Source organism: Alosa alosa, chromosome 17 (genome assembly GCF_017589495.1).
Source record: "Alosa alosa isolate M-15738 ecotype Scorff River chromosome 17, AALO_Geno_1.1, whole genome shotgun sequence".
In the NCBI taxonomy this organism is placed as follows: Eukaryota; Metazoa; Chordata; class Actinopteri; order Clupeiformes; family Clupeidae; genus Alosa; species Alosa alosa.
In genome coordinates this window covers 25528485-25543193 of record NC_063205.1, presented here as the reverse complement: position 1 = coordinate 25543193, position 14709 = coordinate 25528485, and the positions used below count along the sequence as shown (strand labels likewise).

Here is a 14709-nt window from a genome sequence, read left to right as displayed (position 1 = left end):
TTACTTGCGGGAAAAGTGGATGCGCTCAACTCCGAAACAATTCATTATGTAGATTTTGGGTGCGTAAAAAGGAATGAGGCACTCTCAAGCTGTATCTCTTGTGTATTTAATTAACTGAAAGCAGTCACAGACGGAAGCGTTGCGATTGTGATCATAATCAACCTCAGATCTGCACCAGATCACTTAAGAGTCTTAGACAATCATTTTATTGAAGGTTCGACATTAGATGTTCTACTACAAGAGGCCCCATAGGAGAAAAGGGAAATGTTAGTCCACTCAAAACACACACACACACACACACACACATACACACACACACACACACACACACACATACACACACACACACACACATACACACACACACACACACACACACACACACACACACACGCACAAACCTATTACCTGATGGCACTTGGTGTGCGACAGAACTAGACCATGATAGTTCAACAAACCAAGACCTGATGCATTTAAAGCAACCTGAGGTAAGAATTAGTACCTTTACCCCGTGTTGTCAATTTCCAATGCACTGGGCACCGATTTAATGTCATTCCCTTTCTTGACAGTTTATGGGATTACTGTTGGTTGGAAAAGATCAAGACCTAATGATCAAGAGCCAGTCACAATCTGGTTAACAAAGAGCATCTCTGCACATAGGCCGCTGTAAAACCTGGTGCATCTCCAGGCCTGTTCGGGACCGTGGAAGAGCACACCATACTCCCGTATACCTTAGAGCAGCGGTTCCCAAACTTTTTTCCCCGCGGACCACCTTCTACATCCTGACTCGGCTTGCGTATCCCCACCATCCGAAAAGTAGCACATTCTATAGACGCATTCCAGGCATCATGTTTAATTAGCCGCCCTACATGATAGCAAATAACAAAATCAAAATGTGCAACTGGTCTATGAACTCACGCTAAAAAATCAGTGTGGAGAACAACATTAGACTGGTTAGATAGCACCTCACTGCAAACCACGCACTGTGGCTTTGGGTAGTCTGTCTCCCAATCCACGTGAAGCCGAGGCCTATATGCCTCATCATAGTGAAGCCGAGGCCTTATATGCCTCATCATAGTGAAGCCGAGGCCTATATGCCTCATCATAGTGAAGCCGAGGCCTATATGCCTCATCATAGTGAATCCGAGGCCTTATATGTCTCATCATAGTGAAGCCGAGGCCTATATGCCTCATCATAGTGAAGCCGAGGCCTTATATGCCTCATCATAGTGAAGCCGAGGCCTATATGCCTCATCATAGTGAAGCCGAGGCCTATATGCCTCATCATAGTGAAGCCGAGGCCTATTAACGTTTTTCATGTGACGTATTCTAGGTTCTATAGCTTTGTTTACATCCAGCTGGTAGGCAAGGGACAAGTTGAACCCATTGAACATCGTTGTCTGCAGCTGCCTCTCAGTAGGCTACATCTCTGTATTTCAGCAATGTCAACATTTCAGGCATCAATAAAGGTGATGATGTAACGTTATCCCATTGTTCAATATTTGATAGCCTGTCACAGGAACGTTGTTTAAGCTAAAATCGCCCTGATTTGGTGCATTGATCTGTATCGAGAACCTGCATGTAGCCTAATGGTAGCCTAACTTTTTTTTCTGTTCAAAACTTCGGTTTACCACGAAGACGATAGCCTTTCTTAGGCGATAGCCTTTCTTAGAAGCTGTGAAATTTGACCAGAAAGGAACATGTCTTCCTTCTGAAAGCTGACACAAAATCAAACAATATTTGATCATTTAACTTCAACTGAACAGCGACAGGTTTTGGTAGGCAGTAGACTTTAAAAACGGTAGCCTAGAAGCTACTGGTATAGCCAGCGTCAGTCAGCATCATAACATTAATGGCGTTAGTCATGAATCCTGTAACATATTATATCATATAACAGCGATGGCTTATTCCAAGACGATCTGCATGGATATATAACCACCCAGAAAAACTCAGAATGTGAGTGATAAAGTTCATTAATTGTGTGAAACTTTGTATTAGTTATCCATTGCAGCATCGCCTATATTAGGCTGTTATGCTAGTTCAGCCTTTAAATATGTTGTTATTTTGGTCATGTGGACTTGATTAAACGGGTAAAGATAATTCATAAACTGCTTATTTCTTACATGACTGAAGCAGTAGCCTAGGTTCAACAGTGGTGTTTGAGGTTGCTGTGTTAAGTTGTTGTGTGTGATCGCTAAACTATTAGGATCAAATCAGTTTATTTTGACATACCGGGGAGTTAGCCTAAGTGACCTGTAACGTTAGCCTATAGCACAAAAGCCTATTCTGTTTTCATTTATTAGCATTTGTTGTGATTATATAATCAAATGACACACATGATAACTTGAAATAGAAGGACAGAAGATAGGTGATTGATGTCCACAAGCACATATTTCACGAGACAAATTAGAACAAACTGTTCGGTAAAAATAATCTTGCCATGTTTAAAATGCTGCACTTTTTCCCTTCATAGCCTGTCTCTGGCAATTCATTTTGGATGACTGTAGATAGTTGTATTTTTAGCCTACGTCTTCGTAGACAGTAGGCTACACCATTAGGCTATCTTGAGAATAAAAGACTTCACAGCTGCTAACGATCATCCTCCACAACCACGAGGATAGGTAGGCTAAACGGTCGTTAAAATTAAGCCTTTTGCTTCTTATTGTAAAACCAACTGTTAGGGCCTACACAAGTGGTCGGCATCCCGGTCAATATTTGATATTAAAATTTCAATTTTGAAGCTATTTGTAACTATGTGTAGCCTATGCAACCCGACTGTTGTAGGCTTGCCTACCACTCTCTGCAGTGCCTTGCCTACCATTCTTGCCTACCACTCTAGTTGTAAACAAACGGTCACATGACATTATGACGTAGGTGCAAAACCTTAATATGCCTCATCATAGTGAAGCCGAGGCCTATATGCCTCATCATAGTGAAGCCGAGGCCTCTATGCCTCATCATAGTGAAGCCCAGGCCCATATGCCTCATCATAGTGAAGCCCAGGCCCATATGCCTCATCATAGTGAAGCCGAGGCCTTATATGCCTCATCATAGTGAAGCCCAGGCCCATATGCCTCATCATAGTGAAGCCCAGGCCCATATGCCTCATCATAGTGAAGCCCAGGCCCATATGCCTCATCGTAGTGAAGCCCAGGCCCATATGCCTCATCATAGTGAAGCCCAGGCCTCTATGCCTCATCATAGTGAATCCCAGGCCTCTATGCCTCATCATAGTGAATCCCAGGCCTCTATGCCTCATCATAGTGAATCCCAGGCCTCTATGCCTCATCATAGTGAAGCCGAGGCCTCTATGCCTCATCATAGTGAAGCCGAGGCCTCTATGCCTCATCATAGTGAAGCCGAGGCCCATTTGCCTCATCATAGTGAAGCCCAGGCCTATATGCCTCATCATAGTGAATCCCAGGCCTCTATGCCTCATCATAGTGAAGCCCAGGCCTCTATGCCTCATCATAGTGAAGCCGAGGCCTCTATGCCTCATCATAGTGAAGCCGAGGCCTCTATGCCTCATCATAGTGAAGCCGAGGCCCATTTGCCTCATCATAGTGAAGCCGAGGCCTCTATGCCTCATCATAGTGAAGCCGAGGCCTCTATGCCTCATCATAGTGAAGCCGAGGCCTCTATGCCTCATCATAGTGAAGCCGAGGCCCATTTGCCTCATCATACTTTCGTTTTCTTCCCGCAGTCTTCTGTCTCGTCCTTTTTTTTACCCCCCTGCGCTCCACCTCCACCTCCATCATTCTGCCCCCCATCCCATCGTTACCTGTCTCCTGCTCTGTTTCTCTCACTTCTCTTCTTCGGTCGCTTTAATTAGTCCTTTTGGACAGTGTCCCTGTTTTTAGCCAGTTTGCCATGTTTGCGTAGCCTTCTACACATAGCCTCTACTTCCACGAAACTAACACGGCAGATATTCTGGCTGCCCGCAGGAAATCACATGCATTGTCGGTAGCTTATTTTTTTAATGAAAACATAGCCTGCTATAGAGTTTACAAATGATTTCCTTTAATTTCACGTTTCCATATCATTATAACCCGATTCAAAAATATTTATTATTTATGAATTAATTTGATTATTAATTAATTAATAATTTTTAACACCTTTCCGACATTGCCCTTTTCATCTCGCGTACCCCCTAGTGGAAGCTCGCGTACCCCCTAGTGGAAGCTCGCGTACCATCGGTACCACAGTTTGGGAAACCCTGCCTTAGAGCAGTGGTTCTTAAACTGGGGGTCGCGAATACATATTGGAGGGGTTCGCAAAATGATTTGCAGTCTGGATTAAAGACATTAAAGAAGGTTTTTAGTCAAAGGCTGCCATTGACATTAATGGTGGTGGTGAAACAGCCTACCTATGAGAGAAGACATTTTCTGCCTCTGCTTCCAATGCCCATCTCACAACATTTCTAAACCAAATTCCCGCCGGTTAGAGAGAAGGGGGTCACCAGACAAAAAGTTTAAGAACCACTGCCTTAGAGTATCTGTGTTGTTTACATGGGAGTTTACAGGGGAATTCCAGTCCATGATGCATCTGTTTTCACACAGCGCTCACCTTTATCTATGATGGTGACGGCCTTCTCTATGATGGTGGGAAATTGAACCCTCAACTTTTCTGGCTACGGCTTGCTACCATCATCTCCAGGATACACCTCATGCATACACATTTCACGGCGTGTTGGCCCCAGCTGTGGCGCAATTGGCTGGGGCACCATACGCCGGCGACCCGGGTTCGATTCCCGCCCCGTGGTCCTTTCCGGATCCCACCCCTGCTCTCTCTCCACTGTCCTATCATTAAAGGCATAAAAAGCCCCCAAAAAATATATATACATTTCACGCCGTGCTCACCAGTGTCTATGATGGTGACGACCTCCTCTGTGATGGTGGGGCCAGCTCCCTTGATTGTGTTGGCGCTGATGTAGAACTTGTAGCGGGTGCTCTGTTTCAGGCTGGAGAGGGTGAGCTTCGTCTCGTTGGCCGGCAGGGTCATTTCCTCCATGGGACCGAGCTCGCTCGTGTTGTTCACTAAAAAAAAAACAACAGAGAGAGAGAGGGAGGAGGAGAGAGACAGAGAGAGAAAGAGAAACATAGATTATGTTGACAGTGTTATGAGAGAGAGATAGAGATAGAGAGAGTGAGAGAGAGAGACTGTTCTTCTATCTTCTTCTATTCTCTATTACCCATGGATATTTTATATGCGTTTAGATCTACACAGTATGTATGTATGTATGTATGTATATGTTACACATGTATGCTAGCACTTACCAGCCGTCTTGAATTGACACTCAACTGTTTAAAAACAGCACTCACTGATGCACTTATTCTTACTGTACTCTACCGTTTTTAAATCGTCCTAAAATTGTTGAGAGAATTGCTTTAAAACTGTAAAACTGTTACCATGTTGTTAGTCGCTTTGGTTAAAAATGCGTCAGCCAAATGTAATGTAATGTAATGTAATGTAACATAAATGTCTATGCACTGTTTTGTATGATTGCTATGGCAATGTAAATACTCTTTTTGTCATGCCAATAAAGCACCTTTAAATTGAATTTAATTGTTTTGTTGTTGTAAGACAACTGACTTAACTTTGACTTCAGTTGCTTTTTTTATGTAATAAATGCTATAACGCTATGACAACATAACTTGCATATGAGTTCCCAGTAATCCAGCAGGTGTGACTGAGTGCGTTCCCCATCCCTGTGAGCTGACTATGGTCCTAAAGTTTAGGGCCTAAACGGTGTCTCACCGGGCTGGTATTTGAGCGTGAAGCCTGTCAGGCGGCCGTTGTCCTGCTTGGGCGGTCCCCACACCAGCGTCAGAGAGTCCAGGCTGAGGTCAGTGAAGTGGAGGAAGGCTGGAGGTCCGGGAACTGGGTAGGACACAGGAGAAGAGAGTCAGCACCATGATCACAATGTGGACACTCATCTCAGACTTTTTTGGATTGGTGTCAAATTGTGCTCTCGCGAGAACTCTGGATTTCCAGGGTAGCATTTCTCAACATTCGCTGCTGCTCCTGTATTCTCCTACCTCCTTCGGGCGTCTCAAACGTCTGCGTGACGCTTTGTGGGCCCTCTCCCTTGCCGTTGAACACCCTGATCTGGATGTTATAGAGGCTGTAGGGGTGCAGGCCAGGCACCTTGCCCTCCGTCTTGTTCCCGCTGAAGACCATCACCTGGACCTCCTCGGGCTCCGAGTCCTCCTGCAGCAGGCTCTTCTCCCTCCAGTAGTACACCTGATACAGGTGAGCATTAGATTCAATTCAATTCCATGCATTTCAGTTAAGTTAAGCTACATTGAGTTCACTTCAGTTCAATGAAATTATATTTATATAGCGCCATAACATTGATTCCAAGTCAAACTCCAATACTACCCCATAATAAACATGTATGTTGTCATGAAACTCCTCCTAAGTCAGATACCTTATAGCCTTGTAGTTTTCCATGGACTGTTGCCATGGGAACAGGCTCCCAGCTGACCTCTGCGATCGTGTCATTTCCTGCCTCGACTTTCACACTGGCTGGAGCTGCTGAGGGCACTGGGGATAAAACAAACAGCCAGACAAAGTGGTGCTCAGACCGCAATCACATCCAACACAGCCATACTATTTTACCCCTTTTGGATCCACTCATCCATACTCTTTTACCCCTTCTGGATCCACGCATCCATACCCTTTTACCATTTCTGGATCCACGCATCCATACTCTTTTACCATTTCTGGATCCACGCATCCATACTCTTTTACCATTTCTGGATCCACGCATCCATACGCTTTTGGGATTTCCAGTTTTTTACTGTTTTACTGTTGATATCAGAGTCTAGCCAGCCAAGGAAGCAGAAGAGTATTTTTTTTCAGGAACTTCCTACAACTGCCGTCGACTGTAAAATAAACTATTGTAACCACACCAAATAAAATACTGTAACTGTAATAGTTCCGTAAAGTTACAGATTGTTGACAAGCACCCTAATAACACTGAAAACTCAAACGGATACTATGGATACTTGATGTGTTTGCATGTGTGTGTGTGTGTGTGTGTGTGTGTGTGTGTGTGTGTGTGTGTGTGTGTGTGTGTCCGTCCTTCCCGTAGCTTTAGGCGAAGGTGTCTACTGAATAATTACATTTAAACAGTGAACTCGGGCAGATACAGCAATCTGTGTCTTATCCTGGAAAACGAATATGAGCGGCTCCACTCACAATCTTCGCCGGAGTATCCCTCCACCACCTGGGGCTCGGGTGCCGACCCGTAGCGGTTAATGGCCTGGACCTTGATCTCGAAGGGCACGAAGGTGGGCGTCTCGGGCACCACGTACTGCGAGACGTTTTCCACGGTGACGGTGGCCCACTCCTGGTCCAGATCCTTCTGCCTCCAGCTCACCACGTACTGCAGGTACGGACCGTTGGACTGGAGACCCGTCAGTGGCTGATGTCCGAGGAAGAACCAGGGAAGACACCATTATTTATTTTTTTTGTTTATTTATTTATTTATTTATTTAATTTAAGGTTTATTTATGTGACACAGAAATTGCATTACATCGATCAAATTGATCGAATTAGCCAAAATGTTAGGGATCATGTAACAAAATGCCACATATTTACAACATGTAATGGGATTTATGAACACACATGGAATGCAATTTCTGAATAGTTCATTTGTTTGATTTGTGCCATTGTCTTTCAAAGAAGCAAATAATAAGATTATAAACCCGATATGATTACAGGCTTTCTAGAGTGCCATATACAGGGGTGTGTTTTCCAAAACCATAGCTGCTAACCAGTTAGCAACTTGGTTGGTAATGGGAAATTGCATTGCAACCAACAAAGTTGCTACCTTAGTTAGCAACTATGGTTTTGGGAAACACGCCCCAGTATGGTATGTATTTTAACTTAACAGTATATATTTACTGTTTACGAGTCTGAAATGCTGTACCTTCCATGATATAACTAGATTCTTGGGGTCTGTTCCAAAACCTTCAACATCTGATGGATTGTCATCTGGCTCTGTGGAGTTATACATTTTCTAGTTACTTCCTTTTGGTTGTTAAAAGCACTTCTTTACCAACAACACAAGCAAACATTACACACATAAAAACAGGGCTTAATTATGCGATTAAGCCCATTTCACAAGATGCTGCCAGTGTGTAAACTAAATTACGCTGACATTTCAAAGCTATCGCTACTTGCCGGCTGTCTGCTGTCAACAAACAGGTTAAGTAAAAATGCAGCACTTTTTCAAAATGTCGTCAAGTTTGCCAAGGTTTACGTTCGAAGGTGCAAACCGAGTCGTAGAAAGTCACTCTTCTACAGCACATTCTACCGGAACGACAGGAAGATCCTTTACCCTGCCATGGTTCCTTTACCCTGCCATGGATCCTTTACCCTGCCATGATTCCTTTACCCTGCCATGGTTTAATCCAGCCGAGTTCAAGGAACCCGGAAATCTTAAAATCGTGAAATGGGCCACCACAACATTGCAAAGAAAAAAGAAGGCTTCTCACTGGCTGGACTGGTCCGGTACTGTTCCGATGGTACACTGGGCTCACTGTAGCCCACATCATTCAGTGCCAGAACCCTGAAGGAGTAGTACACGTATGGAGACAGGTCCAGCCGGGCCGTGGTCTTGGTGCCAGGGACCTCCGTCATGTTGACCCACACTCCCCGCTCATGAAGGGAGTCTTCGTACTGGAGGAGGAACTCTGAGGAGCACAGAGGGAGGAGGGGGACAGGGTGTGAAAAGCTCATCGCTAAAGGCTGAGCTTGCTGGATACACACGAAGCTGGATACATAATGAATGTATACAATTAAGTAAAGGCTTTATTATAAAGGGGATATGGTTGGCAAGTGGTAACATGGATTATTTACTAGTGAACAATACTGAAGAAATGAATGCATGAATGACACTAAATGAATAACATTAAATGAATAAATGAATGTTAAAAAATGGATGGATAGATGATTAGATAATGGAGTGACACATGGAATTCATAAAATGTATGAACGAATAACGCACTGAATGGATGAATGAATGAATAAATAAATGAACGAATGAACAAACAAATTAATGAACGAATGCATGAATGAATGAATGAACGAACAAATGAATGAATGAATGAATGAACGAATGAATGAGCGAACGAACAAATGAATGAACAAATGAATGAACGAACGAATGAATGAATGAATGAACGGTAAACTGAATGGAAGGATGTGTGTCTGGATGGATGGATGAATGAATGAATGGATAGCCAGATTGATGGGTGGATGGATGACATACTCTCGATGGGGCTGTTGTGTTCATCTCCGGGGATCCAGGTGAGCTGGACGCTCCTCTCCATCTGATCGGTAAGCTCCAGGTCAGTAGGCGGGTCTGGTCTCTCTGTTGAACAAGACAGAGTCTTAGCACGTCACAAAACAACAGGGCAAGACCACAGCAGTTGATGTGGGATGCTGTTTATTTGAAGGGAACAGGCATGCATCAGTATGGGAATGTATAGCCTGTTGAATGAACAGGGAGTCAGATAAGCAACGACCAAATCATGCTGGATGGAAATTAGTCACAAAAAAAAAGAAATATAAATAAAACTTTTTTATAAATAAAACAAGGCCGGTTTCCTGTGCATGGATTAAGTTTAGTCCAAGACTCAAAGAAAAATGTCTCCGTTGAAAAAATCTTTTAGACTCTAGGACAAGGCTTAATCCATGTAAGGGAAACTAGCAAATACTCCTGTGTGTACATTTAAAATGGTAACCACGAAAACAAAACAAAATAAAACAAAACAAAACCACGGTAATACACAGGCACAATGTGTCAAGAAATAAATAACAAACAAAAAGTTGGGGAGAAGGAAACATCCCAATCAAAGATAACTCCAGTGCAGGGTTGGAGGGGTCATGGCAGATGGCAACACAACTCTGAGGGGCGCCACACGGGCTTTACCGTAAACGATGGCCGGAGTGGGTGTGGCCTCTGGTGGGCGGGGCAGAAGTAAAGTAGGAGGAGTTATTAGCGAAAAGAATAATGACATAATTGTAATAATGTCGAAGCCTCTGTTATTACAAAATGATCTCTGTATTGTTTTGAATAGAAGTCTCTGTATTGTATTGAATATCAAAGTCTTACCAAAGCTAATTAAGTAAAATTAACTTATTTAATAATATGAGCAAGGTCCTAAGTACACACATTGGTGAATCAGTTCAATGCTCCCATACACCACACAATAGCTTCAGTTCAAGCATGAGACACTTTGCCCTTCATTTAAACTAGTGCCCCTGGTCTGACACTGTTATGTTTTTTTTCTCAAGTGCTTTGTACTGTGCATGTTATTTGAGCAGACAATACATTGAAGTTGCAGTAATCTACAAGCAATGATTTACCATCAAGGGAGTTTTACCAACCGACTACTCCTGGACTTTTTTTTGCTAAAGTGAGGGTTAAAGGTGCCATGTGTAATGTCCACCAAAAAATCAATTCATACTCCACATTCCATAAAAGATGGGGGCAGTATACCTCCAGAAAGTGAGTTGGTGTACCCTAGAGTAACAACCGAGAAACGTGTATTGCAGTTTGGCTGGCGGTTATGTTGCCTGCATACCGCCTCCCATGGCCGAAACTGGTATTATGAGGTATTATGGGCTATGGCTAGTAATTTAGCAAGCATAGCAAGCAATTCAGCTTGATATCTCTGCAGCACCTACCTTGTCATTTTTTTAATGACATCATCACCCTTATTTCTTCTCATTCTTTTGATGTGTGTAGCTCATTTTTTGGATATTTTTACCTCAATTCTTACACATGGCACCTTTAACGGATGAAAAGGTGTTTGGTGTCATAACACACTAAAATAGAGATAACTTCTCAGGTGATTAAGTCATATCAGCTTTACTACATCCCTACACTAAATCAGATACAGCAAGATCAGGAGACTGTTTTCAGGAAACACAGCACTGTTGTTTACATTACATAAACAGTATTAAACAGGTCATTTGCATTTCCATTTATATTCATTTAGCTGACAATTTAATCCAGAGCGACTTAAAAGTCAACAAACAAGAACAAACAAACAAATAAAGTAACAGATGGGCAGTGCTAAGGAGAAGTAGCCAGCTCATCTTTGGGGAAGGCACTAGACAACCACGTCCCATATGCCCAACAATATATCCATGTAAAAACATCGGTAACACTTTACTTGAATGTATCTACATAAAAGTGACATGACACTGTCATAACCCTAATGCTAATTTGTCATGACAAAAACTGAATGACACTTAACGTCTACAGAGTGACAGAGTGAGAACACAGAGTAAGAACATCTACCTACAGTGAATCCACCTCCCAACTACAGTAAGCTCTGTCAACTACTGTAGAACAATTACACCAATCAGTGAGTATAGCTACCGACTACATGATACATACTGACTACAGTGAATAGACATACCAACTACAGTGAGTACATCTACCGACTGGAGTGTGTAAACTGTGAGTATACCTACCGACTACAGTGAATAATCCGTGAGTATACCTACTGACTACAGTGAGTAAATCTTGAGTACACATACCAACTACAGTGAGTAATCCGTGAGTATACCTACCGACTACAGTGAGTAAATCTTGAGTACACCTACTGACTATAATGAGCACACCATGAGTAAATCACGAGTAAACCGTGAGTGCACCTACCTACTACGGTGAGCGTTGCGCTGGCGGAGTCCTGGTCCAGGGTGGTGTTCATGATGCAGGTGTACGTGCCCTCATCGGCCTCAGTCACGTCAGAGATGGTCAAGGTGTCTGCACCAATCACAAACCTACTCGCAGGACGGGAAAATGGCGAAACACATTTTTAATTTATTTATCTTTTATAAAAATAATAATAATAAAAAAACAGAGTATAGTGTGTATCATTTACACTACAGGGAAATAGATATTGAAATAGAGTTCCATAGATATTGAAAATGGCAAAAAGCAGAGGGACTTATTAATAATGTACGGTACAGACCACTTAACAAGTAGTTTGCAGTGGTGTGTATTTGTCAGGCCAGAATGACTCCACTCATACGTTGAGATTACATTGTGTAGATATTGCTTTAAGATGTGGAGGACACAGTGATGATGTACAGATGTATAGAAAGCAACAGTGCAGTTGATCCTTTTCTCTCATGACTCTTTGACATTGGTGAGCTGTGGGTCGCTGAGCCAGCAAATTCTTGATAGGTAGATCTTACACACACACACACACACACACACACACACACACACACCCCACACACACACACACACACACACAGGTGCGCGTGCACACACACAGACACACACAGACACACAGACACACACACACACAGACACACACACAGACACAGACACAGACACACACACACACACACACACACACACACACACACACACACACACACACACCTGTCATTGTCGGGTAAGTCTCCGCCGTCCTTGAGCCAGACCATGGTGGGGATGAGGGTGGGGTCATGCTTGACCTTGCACTCAAACACTGCCTTCCTGTCACGCTGGACCACTTTATACTCCGGCTGCTTCAGAATGCGTGTGGGCTCTGAAAACACACACACACACACACACACACACACACACACACACACACACACACACAGTCGGCTCAAGACATTCCTTACACAACAGATGAATTGCATCTGCTCCTGATCTAGGGTGGGACTGGGCAATAGTATATTAGTCACAATAATAACCATTACAAACACCATTTGGGTTATTGCTAAATGAATAATTATCTCTCAGATGGGGTACCCCAGGATCTGAGTGTACTTGTGTTTTAAAAAGCGATTAAGAATAAGTATACTCTTTTGATCCCGTGAGGGAAATTTGGTCTCTGCATTTATCCCAATCCGTTAATTAGTGAAACACACACAGCACACAGTGAACACACAGTGAACAGAAGCATACACTAAACCTGACGCAGAGAGCTGCCTGCTACAGCGGCGCTCGGGGAGCAGTGAGGGGTTAGGTGCCTTGCTCAAGGGCACTTCAGCCGTGCCTACTGGTTGGGGTTCAAACCGGCAACCCTCTGGTTACAAGTCCGAAGCACTAACCAGTAGGCCACGGCTGCTCCTACTGATTACATCTCAGATACATCTCAGAAACATCTCAGATCTTGTAATCATGGATGCTATGTGGTGTACTGTTTGTGCTATCTATCTGTCTGTCCGTCTCTCACCTTTGACCTCTAGGTAGACGTGGTTCTCCTTGCTGCCCAGGTAGTTGGTGGCGATGCAGGTGTACTTGCCGCTGTGCAAGGGCTGGGCCACATGGATCTCCAGCGTGCCGTTGGTGTGAAGTACATACGGATCTCCGTTCAGTATACTGGTCTGGCCATCCTTGAACCTGACAAGAGAGTATGGGTCATTTTTTTGTGTTATTAAGAAAATAGGTTTGATATTATTTGATATTTGATTGCACAAGAAGATTGGTGTGTGTGTGTGTGTGTGTGTGTGTGTGTGTGTGTGTGTGTGTGTGTGTGTGTGTGTGTGTGTGTGTGTGTGTGATGGTGATGTACCAGGTGATGGTGGGAATAGGGGATCCGAACGAGGCACAGTGGAGTAAGGCGAGGTTGTTGGTGATGACCTGGTACACGTTATTGGGCGGAGTGAGCACTCGTGGTGGCTCCGCTGTGGAGATTAAAACACAGGGAGAGAAATTACTCTTGATATGTGTGTGTGTGTGTGTGTGTGTATTCAGACGCATTGTCTACAGTATGAATGTTGATTTAGAGATCCAGATTTATTGCGGATTTAATTCATATTTATTGCATTCAAAATAACTACTTTGGTAATGAAAGCGATCTATTTGTCTTGCCAATAAAGCATTTTGAATTTGAATTTGAATTTGATTTTGAATTTGAATTTGAATTGCTGTAGGGCAGATGTAAATGCAGGTGGAGTAAAAGAAGCGTTGTCACCTTATAATTGGTCGGCCCAATTTTTTTGAATCTCACTTACGGTGTGCCTTATGTTGCGTAGACTAAAAATGATTGCTAAATACTAGTTGCTTTAATTTTACTTAAAATTCACAAAATTCACATAAATTGCACACAGTAGAGGAATAGTGCAATAAATGCTCCCACGATAGCTTTCGTTCTTGCACAAAACACTTTACTCATTGACTGAGTTTGCACTTGCTTGCCACTGACATTGAAGGCCCTAATCAGGACCGGCTCTCTCATATGAAGTTATCAGCTATTTCTAGGCAAAAAAAGTACATGAAACATACGATAGCAAAAAGACACCTATACCTAAAAATATGACCGTGAGCTACTCACCAAGGACATTGACGAAGGCGTTGGCCATCAGGTAGCCGAACTCATTGGAGGCGTTGCACTGGTAGACAGCGCTGGACCCTGTGGGGACGTCGGAGAGGAAGATGGTGTCGCCCCTCACCTCGCGACTGGTGTCGTTGGGGGCATCTGTGCAAGGAGGTGCCACAGGTTAAGTATCGCCATGGTGATTGTGATTGAAATTATTTGGGCAATATATTGGACAGTCAAATTATTGGACAGTTATCATTAGATTGGACAGTCAAATTATTGTAAAATTGGTACCTCATTCACACTACTCATTCAATATATTGTCAATAACGCCCATATACTTATTTAGTGTGCAGTGAATAAGTGTGTGTTCGAAACACAAGCTTAATTTATAGGTTTGAGCACTTGATATAAACAAAAC

At 43.2% G+C, this 14709-nt stretch overlaps 1 protein-coding gene across 1 annotated transcript in view; it reads right to left on the bottom strand.

Moving 5' to 3' along the window:
* LOC125310124 (neuronal cell adhesion molecule-like) overlaps positions 1-14709 on the bottom strand; it is a gene marked incomplete in the record, with an annotated part of 109991 nt that overhangs the window by 27324 nt on the left and 67958 nt on the right. Inside the window, 14 exon segments of the mRNA XM_048267286.1 lie at positions 4860-5036; positions 5758-5880; positions 6039-6243; positions 6431-6546; positions 7204-7429; positions 7937-8007; positions 8505-8702; positions 9281-9382; positions 9944-9973; positions 11684-11808; positions 12419-12566; positions 13203-13369; positions 13542-13653; positions 14304-14447. Coding sequence (XP_048123243.1) covers positions 4860-5036; positions 5758-5880; positions 6039-6243; positions 6431-6546; positions 7204-7429; positions 7937-8007; positions 8505-8702; positions 9281-9382; positions 9944-9973; positions 11684-11808; positions 12419-12566; positions 13203-13369; positions 13542-13653; positions 14304-14447 — 1944 coding nt within the window.